The 11,179-nt window shown below is 45.5% G+C and overlaps 1 protein-coding gene across 1 annotated transcript in view; it reads left to right on the plus strand.

Moving 5' to 3' along the window:
* The window catches only part of l1camb (L1 cell adhesion molecule, paralog b), a 77,078-nt gene that overhangs the window by 64,029 nt on the left and 1,870 nt on the right, over positions 1–11,179 (plus strand). The window contains 7 exon segments of the mRNA XM_079588793.1: positions 145–370; positions 457–579; positions 1,124–1,300; positions 1,558–1,671; positions 7,239–7,379; positions 7,456–7,587; positions 10,958–11,030. Of these exon segments, the coding sequence (XP_079444919.1) occupies positions 145–370; positions 457–579; positions 1,124–1,300; positions 1,558–1,671; positions 7,239–7,379; positions 7,456–7,587; positions 10,958–11,030 (986 nt within the window).

An 11,179-nucleotide genomic window follows, 5' to 3' on the forward strand; every position in this document is an offset into this window, starting at 1 on the left:
GTTAAGGGTTAACAGAGTAACTACACTTGTTCATTAAATGCAACTTTAAAAGTAATATTAGAATGCTCCAACATGTACATAATGAGTAAATTGGATCAAAGGCCACCTAATATAAAGTGTGATCCTGCGTTCTTCTCTCTTGAGATCCACCTGAGAAGGAAGGGTCCCAGAACCCACAGCCGACGAGGCCGGGCGATCCGGTCTCCCGCCGCGGACAAGAACCGAGTGATTGAGGTTTCTGGACACCAGCTGGAGGAGGTCGTGAGCGACCTGCAGTTTTACTCGAACTATACTCTGACAGTGGCACCGTACAACAGCAGAGGTGAAGGCCCGCATTCAAAGGCGTATCACTTTAGCACTCCAGAGGGCGGTAAGGTCACTTTTCTCAGTGCATGTGGAATGATCCTCTATGAATGTGGATTGAGACTAACTGAACGTGTGCTCCTCGGCATCTAGCTCCCGGACCAATTTCATCCTTGACCTTTGAGAGCCCGTCTGAGACAGAGGTCACGCTGCACTGGGAAGCTCCACACAATCCCAACGGAGAGATCACGGGATACCTTCTGCAGCACCTCGAGAGTGGGTCCAGTGTCCGGCTCTATACACACTCTGTGCTGAGTCCAACAGTTCGACTACTGTATATCCTCAATATATAAGCTTTACAGTCAGAAGTATAGCCATACAAGTACAACTTCAAAGCAGCTCTACACAGAATAATTCAGAGCTACCGTCGTTTCAACGGCAGCTTTATGGATAGATTATACTTGTGAGAAACCAGGGCTTACAGCATGAAGTTAGTATGTTACAAGCGGATGGCGTTTAGCTTAAACTGATACTGTACTACAGACTGAAGCAGCTTGTTCATCTTGGAGATGTGGTTGTGAGACTGAAGTCAGAGCTATTAGCTGTAGTTTGACCAGAAGACCAACTGGTGAGGTCTCTAATATGCAAGTTAAAAATGGCTCACTATTTGGCAGGTACTTTGTTAAAATCACCCTTTTTATTCATTATTTTTAAAGAAAGATGCATTGGTGACTGATGAACACCTTTATAAACCTGTACAAAGGGAAGCGTGATCTAGGGTGTTATTTGCTCTGACTGGCTGCTGCTGTGCTGTGTTTAGTTGTGCCTGGAAGCTCGAGCCCACGGCTGGTGGAGACCATCGACGTGCCCGCCGTTACTGAGTACACAGTGAAGAATCTGGACCCTCAGAGCCACTACCTCTTCTACCTTAGAGCGCGCAACACCGCGGGCGACGGGGAGCCTGTCATTAGGCAGGGCGCCACCTTGTTGGACGGAGGTGAAACTGCACAGCTAACATTTCAGCCTTCTCAAGTGAATCTATCAAATCTAACTTTAGCTGGACAGTAACTTTATTCTAGAGCTGCTGTAAAGCCTAAACTATCTCTGTTTCTGTAATCTCCTGTTATCACTGTAAAGCTGCTGTGAAACACTCTATATTGTTAAAAGCGCTGTATAAATGAAGGTGACTTTACTTTGTCCTATCAGGACACAATATAATATTTGTCAAGTCTTATCTACATGTTCCCTCCGCAGAACCGCCATCTGTGATCAACATGACCGCTGGAGAAACATCGGTCAACCTCAGTTGGGTGCCGGGAGACAGACACCGCAACTTTGCCTTTAGATTCCGGTACATCCAGAAAAGCAGTGAGTGTTCATTTAGTCGTAGTCTTCATCTTCAGACGGAAATGCTTATTGGTCTTAGTCACAATTTAGTCATTTTTCATAGTTTTTGTCTAGTTTTAGAAAAGTCATTGCATCTTTTAGTCATTACTTTTAGTCAAACTATAGTTACGACATTAACTTTGGTAGCAATTTATATGTGGTCTTTAGACCTTTTAGAAAATGTCATTATAATTTTTCTCTCTAGGCCAATTCAATTAAGCTTATGAGAAACTAGAATGAAGGTAACCGGTGGTGTTGACTGCACTCTTTCTACATATCCCTTTTCCTGAGTTCAGTGGTACTCCGATGTTTACCGTGCCATACGTCTCTCTTCCAGTCACACCTTTTCCATTAGGGACAATATCTGCCCCCTTTAATCGAGTTTTCCAGGTCATTTTTACCTTTATAAAATAAATAATGTTCAATAAATATGCAATGATGGTAAAAACGAAGTGATACTTTTAAATATTAAATTAAAATCACCAGTAGGTGGCGTTATGTCACTATCTTTAAGAGTTAGCCATCAAGTCAGTAATGACTCATCTTCAATATGACGTCAGTAATGAAGCAAGTGGCTGTATTTATGAACGGGTCATTGAATCTCACGATTCGTTCACAAACACTTCTGTGTGCTGCAGTTCTGCTTTCATTATGAAATAGAGCAATGGTAAAGCCTAATACTGTTTTAAATGTAGTACATCACTTAACAAAAGTTACCCTTTTGTTTGTTGAACTGTTGTATAAAATCAATGTCACATTTGAAATTGTGTGGATATTTGGGAAACATTGCATTCTTGCTCGTATAATATGATCAACATTAAACACTGCTGGATATCAGCGCAAGCGGCTCGTGACAGAACACACACCGACTGAATGACACTTTCATTAAGTAGAAAATCTCAAATGAAGATCGCTAAACTCCAGCTGTGTGTGTTTTCTGATTCGGCGTCTTCAGCGGTGTAGAGAGAGCGTGGTTGCCAGATACTATTGAAGAGACCGGGTAGAAAACGTGTTCTTTAAACAGAAAAAGAGCTCTGACTCTGGGTTTAAATGATTGAAATCTGGCAACCGTAAGCATGAACGCTCGTAAAACATTTCTGGTTACGTATGTAACCTTAGTTCCCTGAGAGGGAACGAAACGCTGCGTTTACGCAATGGGAACACCAAGTACACGTCATGAAGCACATGTATAATCAGTCCAAAGAATGAGCGGGACGTCATAGGTGACGTCATAGACCAGGAAACTATAAATCACCCCTGAACGCAGAGCGTGACAGCTTCTGATAAGCCTGAAGCAAGTCGATCAGGGCATGCAGGAAGTATGGCAGGTGAACGCAGCGTTTCGTTCCCTCTCAGGGAACTAAGGTTACATACGTAACCAGAGACATTCCCTATCTCCCGCTGCGTTTACGCAATGGGAACCCCATACCCACTACGCCATAATGACAAGTGCCCGTTCTGTGTGAGTCCTGCGCACACTAGAAGCAAGCAACCTCGCCCCAGGAGTGGAGAGGTCTAAGTCATAGAATTTATAAAATTGACGAAGTCATAAAATTTGACAAATGTATGCGGCGAGGACCAGCCTGCCGCATCACAAACGTCGTGAAGGGAAACTCCCGAAATTAGAGCCATAGAGGCAGCCATACTCCTCGTAGAATGGGCCCAGACAGCCATGGTGAAGGCTGTCTGACCGCTTCATAAGCAAGTGAGATAGCCTCAACTACTCGCTTGCTCATTATCTGTTTAGATGCAGGGCAACCTAACTAGTTAACCCAAAGCAAACAAATAATTGCTCTTATATACGCCACAGGGCAGCTCTGTGGACAAAAGCATCCAAAGCCCGGACAGGGCATAACAGATTACGTTTTTCCTGATCTGGGGTATTAGGTTGAGGACAGAAGACCTGCAGCACAAATGACCTGCAAATTTAGTAGGGACCTAGGAATACAACCCGGCCTGGGGTGAAGAAAGACTATAACCATACCAGGTGCAAATCCAAGTACGTGCAGGCCTCAGCCTCATGTACCACGGAGAAAACGAAATTAAGGATCTCTCAGAGATGACCCAGCAAAGAAACATTCATTGCAGAAATCAAGTACTGTACCATCAGGGCAGATAGCAAGATTCAGAAGGCGTTCTCCGCACCAGGCAGAGAACAGTTTCTATTTCAATGCATATTCAGTATTCTCGTGGAGGGAGCTCTAGACTGGAGTATGGTCTCCACGACCTCGGTCGAGAGACCTGAATCTATGAGCTGGGCCTCCTCAGAGGCCGAGCCCACAGTATCCATAACTCCGGAAGAGGGTGAAATATTGTGTCCCTGATTGGGACGCTAAGTCCCTCCTGAACGGAATCTCCATGGGAGAGCCATCTAGAAGGGACAGTAGGTCTGAGAAACACTCTCGGGCCGGCCGGAATGGGGCTACTAATAATAGATGAGCCCCTACCCGGCAAACCCTCTCCAGAACTCCCGGGAGCAAAGATATCGGGAAATGCGTACAGGTGTAGCCTCAACCACACCTAGTACATCGTATCCAGTCCAAGCGGAGCTGGATGCGTCAGGGAGAACCATAAAGGGCAATGCATTGTATAAACGATGCGAAAGGTAGACTTTCGCTCCCAAAGGAGCTCCACCACCTCGGGGTGAAGTGCCTCAGCCCCTGCCTCAACAGGATATCTGCTCTGATATACGAGACCATCAGTGTGTTGTCCGGAAGGACAGGAACATGGTGACCTCTCGGGTCTGACAGGAAGTATTGAGATTCTCGGAATACCGCCATCACTTCTAGCCAATTATGTGCAAAAAGGAAGATGGTCCTGCCAAAGACCCTTCGCAGAGTGACCACTCATGATTACCCCCCACTTGTGAGGGAAGCATCTGTCGATAGCATTATGCGTAGACAAGAAACCCCCAACACTGGGCCTGGGCGAGGAACCAAGGTTCTTTCACATGACCGAGGCACGTAGGCATAGCCGGGTGACCTTGATCATGTGAAAACGGATTTTAATTACGTTGGACGCAGCTGCCATGAGACCCAACAGTCTGTAACTGTTTCACAGTGAGTGACTGACCTAGTTTTACCCCATTTACGGCGAATCGTTAAAGTACACCTAGAAAAGTGGTCCTCTGAGCTGGGAGGAGCACACTCTTCTTGGTGTTGAGTCGCAACCCCAACATCTTTAAATGAAACAGGACGACATCTCGATGCCGAACTGCCATATGCTCAGATTGAGCTAGGATCAACCAATCGTCGATATAGTGTAATATACGAATGCCCTGGAGTCTCAGAGGAGCCAGAGCTGCATCCACGGATATTGTAAAGATGCGGGGTGATAAACCTAGGCCGAATAGAAGAACCCGATACTGGTATGCTTCGCCCCTGAAAGCAAACCTCAGGAACCTCCTGTGATGAGGATGGATAGATAAGTAAACGTCCTTCAAGTCTAATGTGACAAACCGGTCCTCGGACTGAATCTGTGCACAATCATATTAGCGTAAGCATACTTTGAACTTGAGATTCTGAAACCTGCTGTTTAATTGACACAGGTCTAGAATAGGACGCAACCCTTCATCCTCTTTCGGAGCAATGAAGTAACGGCTGTAAAACCCTGACTGTCTGCTGGGAGGGGGAACCCCTTCTGTAGCTCCTTTTGCAGAAGTGTCAGTACTTCCTGCTCCATAACCAGAGCCTGCTCAAGGTCCACCACTGTGGGGAGGACCCCTAGAAATCTGGGCGGACGAGAACCGAACTGAATTCTGAAACCCTTCTATAGTGTGCAGGACCCACTGATAAATTTCCATGAGTAGTTTCCACGCTGCCAGAAATTCTACTAAGGGCACCAGTCTCTCGAGACTGGCCTCTGGATTTGGTTGAACAGTCACTTCGGTGCCCTGAAGCGGCGAACCGACAGGGAACAGAGAGTCGCACCCCAGAGGTCACCGAGGAGAAACGATTTCTCAAAACCGTTCCAGCCCCGGAGGAACCTTCAGAAGCCTGATAGCCTCAGCGTCAGGACTTCTTGTCTAAGTTTAATTAGAGATAACGACAGTCCTCAGATCTTGCCTACCTCTAACTATCTTAGTTCCAACGACCCTCCTCGGAGGATCGTTGGGAAAAAGCAGGCACCTCGGCGCCCTGAAACGGCGAACCGGCAGGAAAACCGAACTGACTGCTCTACGACCCTCCTCAGAGAGTCGCACCCCAGAGGGCGCCGAGGAAAAACGATTTCTCAAAACCGTCCCTACCCCGGAGGGGACCACCCTCAGAAGCCTGCAGCCTCAGCGTCAGGGCTTCTTCTTCCAAGCTATATTAGAGATAAAACAGTTCTCAGATCTTGCATATCTCTAACTGGCTAGACTGTGACCGCCACCCAGGTCCCTCTCGATTGTGGATGAGCCCGAATGGCGACGCTCTATTTTGCAGCACTTTATGCTTTAGTTAATGTGTCATGTCAGTCATGTGATTTGCTTGCCCTCATGTGATCCCGCCATGTTATTCCCTAGTCTCTTTCTCATGTTGTCATTGGTTAATTGTCTATCATGTTCTCAGATAGTTTTGTTCAGTCATTAGTCTTGTGTGTATTTAAAGGGATAGTTCACTTTAAAATTAAAATTCTGTCATCATTTACTCACCCTCAAGTTGTTTCAAACCTGTATTAATTTATTTGTTCTGTTGAACACAAAGAAAGATATTTTGAAGAATGTCGGTAACCAAACAGTAGACAGTACCCATTGACATCCATAGTAGGGAAAAAAATACTATGGAAGTCAATGGGCACTGTCTACTGTTTGGTTACCGACATTCTTCAAAATATCTTTCTTTGTGTTCAACAGAACAAATAAATTAATACAGGTTTGAAACAACTTGAGGGTGAGTAAATGATGACAGAATTTTAATTTTAAAGTGAACTATCCCTTTAAGCCCTCATGTTTGCCATGTGTCTTTCTCAAGTATTGTTTCGTGTAACCACTGTTGGTAAGCTCCATGTTCATGTTTTTGTTTTGAGTTTTGTTTTATGTTGTTTTTGAATAATATTAAACTGCACGTGGGTTCACCAATGTTACACTAACAATAAACTCTGATTAATAAATGAGCAAGTAATAGCAGTTTAACGCTGTACTTCACTATTAGCTCATCAATAATGACCATTTTTTTATAGTTCCCAGAGTACTACTAAGAAACTGAAAAGTTTAGGTTTTTTTTGACAAGATAATGGCACATGTAATCCAGGTGGGACTAAAAGGCTGAAGCCATTTGCAGTATTTGAATGGCTGAATAGAATTAGTCTCAAAGCTGATCAAGGATGAGACGCTATCAATGATAGAGGTTTAGTACAGATGACGCAGCAAACATGAGAACACCTTAAAGGCAAATGAAGCTGAACTCAGCCGTGTGTGTGTGTGTGTGTGTGTGTGTGTGTGTGTGTGTGTGTGTGTGTGTGTGTGTGTGTGTGTGTGTGTGTGTGTGTGTGTGTGTGTGTGTGTGTGTGTGTGTGTGTGCGCGTGTGTGTGTGTGTGTGCGCATGCGTGTCCGTGTGTGTGTGTGTAGACGGTGGTCCATGGGAAGAGTCGGAGCAGGTGAACTCTACACAGGCCTTCTATCAGCTGCAGGGACTGGATCCGGGTGTTTGGTACCTCCTGCAGATCTGGCCCGGAAACACTTCCCTGGCTTTCAAAACGAACGGACCAGGTACAGGCCAGTCACAAGCATCGCTGGGTTTCATGGGTTCCATGCTCTGATTCGCTTTGTGTCGTCTCTTTCTCAGAGCTGCAGGAGTTGCCCAGTAGCTTTGCAACTCAGGGCTGGTTCATCGGACTCATCAGCGCCATGATTCTGCTGATGCTGGTGCTGCTCATTCTGTGCTACATCAAGAAGAGCAAAGGAGGGAAGTACTCAGGTAACACACACACACACACACACTCACACTCACACTATAACATTAATTTCTCTCTGGCTTCTTATCTGAGAGTTTATAAAACACATTTGTTATGGCAAGAAAAAGTCAGAGGAAGATGATCAGGTGTCTTTGGCTGTTGTGATGATGCTATAATCATTCTGGACATGTCTGATTCTCGGATCACATCATGTGCTTTAAAATTTATGGGCATTTCATATTTATCATCTAATCCAGCAACCTTTCTGTAATCACTTAAACTGCAGTAGCCACCGTTCAACCTGACGAGGACAGCAATCAGACGTTTTTACACCATATATTGTAGAATTAAAACACTTTATACCCAAATGTCAAAAAAATTACTCGAATCAATGAACAGCATTAATAAAGCCTCAGTCTTACAGGTTCTTTGTGCCTTGCGCAGGTTCTGCCGCTTTATAAGTCAATCACAAGTCTAATATTTTTTGAGTAGGCTATTTTTGCCTTTCGGGCGCACGTATACTTAAGGATCCTACGCAGTTTTATAAATTTAGATTGGATTACCCTTTAATAAACTTCTGCATTTGGATCCTCAACCTTGTGTCTCAGAGCAGTTCATGACAACAATACACTTCGAATGGTTATTCATGTAAAGGCCAGTTCACACCAAGGATGACAACTTGACAACTGGAATCACTTTCAGAACAATTTATTCCAGCTGATGAATGATATAAACACTGAGAGCCAATCAATCTGGGCAGCCAGGGCGGAGCAGGCAGGGATGAAGACCACCAAGGTGGAGCAGGCAGGGATGAAGACCACCAAGGCGGAGCAGGCAGGGATGAAGACCGCCAAAGCGGAGCAGGCAGGGATGAAGACCACCAAGCCGGAGCAGGCAGGGATGAAGACCACCAAGGCGGAGCAGGCAGGGATGAAGACCACCAAGGCGGAGCAGGCAGGGATGAAGACCACCAAGGCGGAGCAGGGGTGAAGACCACCAAGGCGGAGCAGGCAGGGATGAAGACCACCAAGGCGGAGCAGGCAGGGATGAAGACCACCAAGGTGGAGCAGGCAGGGATGAAGACCACAAAGGTGGAGCAGGCAGGGATGAAGACCACCAAGGTGGAGCAGGCAGGGATGAAGACCACCAAGGCGGAGCAGGCAGGGATGAAGACCACCAAGGTGGAGCAGGCAGGGATGAAGACCACCAAGTTGGAGCAGGCAGGGATGAAGACCACCAAGGCGGAGCAGGCAGGGATGAAGACCACCAAGGCGGAGCAGGCAGGGATGATGACAACTACGGTGGAGCTAAAGACCCCCAGGGCAGATCTGGTGGAACTAGAGACCGCCACGGCTGATCAGGCGAAACTGTAACCGAGCACAGAGAGGTTATGGTTGGCCTCAGGGGCTGTGTCAAAACAGGCAGGGAGCTCAAGGGCGTCCTCCGTAGTCATATCCGTTCCTTTCCGATAGAATCTACAGGAAATTTGTCTCTGAGGTCATTTTGAAATCCAACCCTTCATCTTGTCGTCTTGACCCTGCTCCTGAAACTCTGCCATTCAGTTATCTCTGCACTCATCTCTCAGCTCATCAATGCATCTCTTACCTCTGCGTCATTCCCTCTGCCACTCAAAACTGCTGCCGTTACCCCTGTTCTCAAGAAACCCAACCTTGATCCCTCATCTTTATCTAATTATCGTCCTATTTCAAATCTACCCTTCATGGCTAAATTACTGGAAAGTACTGTTGCCTCCCAGCTTCGGTCTTTTCTAGTCGAAAATAACGCCCGGTTTCTGGTTTTGTCCCTCTCCATAGTCCTGACACTGCACTGGTCAAAGTACTGAATGATCTGCTTCTTTCTGGTGACTCTGGTTCTCTGTCTATACTCCTGCTGCTCGACATCAGCTCTGCCTTCGATATGGTCTCTCTCTCTTTTCTTTCTTTCTTTCTTTCCTTTTTTGAAAACCAGATTTTCTTTTACTATGCAACTTTGTGGTCTCCGTGTTTCTGGCGCATCGACTGACTGTCTGCAACTAAACGTTGAACATTGGTGACCTTGAATGTGCTCTTATTATGACTGTTGATTAAGGGGGTGTGAGTCTAAGGGGTGTGGTTCATTCATTGTGGTTTTACAGGTGTTGCAATTTAATAAATGACTGCATGCGCCTGTGTGTGAGTGCACGCCAGTCAAACGAAACCCGATGGCTACGTGAGTTTATTCCTCCGTCATGGTTTAGCCGGTATTCTACCCTTTATGGTATGATGGCAAACTTAACAGGTTATGGGCCCAGAAAGGAGTTTGGAAGCCGGTGGAACCGTTTATGTTTTGACGGGGATGAGAAAAATTATGAACTGTGGGAAACTAAGTTTCTGGCGCACCTGCGGCTACTCAGTTTAAAGAGCACCATACTGAGCGAACCACCTGATGATGACGGTGTAGAAGAAGACGCGGAGAAAAATGAGGACGCGTATGCAGAACTGATTCAGCTGTTGGATGATAAAAGCCTTTCCCTTGTGATGAGAGATGCAGCGGATGATGGAAGAAAGGCACTGAAGATTCTGAGAGAACACTATGCTGGTAAAGGGAAACCACGAGTGATCAGCTTATACACAGAGCTTACGTCTCTTCAGAAAGCTGTCAATGAGAGCGTCACAGATTATGTCATTAATCTGTGAACAGGGAAACTCATACTGATGATTTTACAGGTTTGTTTAATCCATATCTATCCAAGTCTTTCAAAACGTCGTTCTTCCAGTTTAAACAGTTGGTAGAGCACAGAATTGAGCGGTGTATGCCTCAATGGTACAAATACTTTTTGAAGGAGCAACATTTTCTCTGCTGGATCCATGTGTGGCGAAGTCTTGAAGTCTCTGTCATGAACGAAACACAAAGTTGAGGATCCAAACACAGAAGTTTATTAAAGGGTCATCAAAACAGTCCAAACAATGACAGAGTCCAAGGCACAGGACAACAGAGAAATACAGGACAACAGGCAGAAGATCAAAACCAAGACAGAGGAAACCAAGATATAAAGGCAATGCAATACAGACACATACAAGACTTTGCATCGAATGACTGAATTAACCAGACTTATATAGGTAGAGTTGACAAGGTAAAGATACACAGCTGATAGCAATCAGGGCTGATGAGTCTGGGCAGCAATTACTGGGAAATGTAGTCCATAATGGAATGACAATGAACAAGAGGGGAGTGCCCTCTGGTGGACATCCAGTAACAATTGTATGTTTTATACACAGTGACAACAGCATTTATTTGACCGAAACTCTAGATCTACATAGCGGTGAATGTATACAATAGTGCTGCTATGTTTATAGGGTTGTCAATGAAAGAGACATTCTGAATTTATGGTGCGTGGTATTCTTTGGGTTTCAGTGAAAGATAAAGAGGAGGGTCAGGTGGATGCCGGGGCCCGAACGATGAAAGAAGACGCGTTTGGAGAGTACAGGTAAGCACAGTTAGCCAATTATGTCACATTGTAGTGTCAATAATTCTCTCTGTTCATAAGTCTCTTTGCTTTCATGCTTGCGCACATAGATCTCTGGAGAGGTAAGAGCATTCACTGACTCCGTCTTCCATGTACACTGACTGTCTCCT

Source organism: Phoxinus phoxinus (genome assembly GCF_949152265.1).
Source record: "Phoxinus phoxinus genome assembly, chromosome: 18".
Lineage (NCBI taxonomy): Eukaryota > Metazoa > Chordata > Actinopteri > Cypriniformes > Leuciscidae > Phoxinus > Phoxinus phoxinus.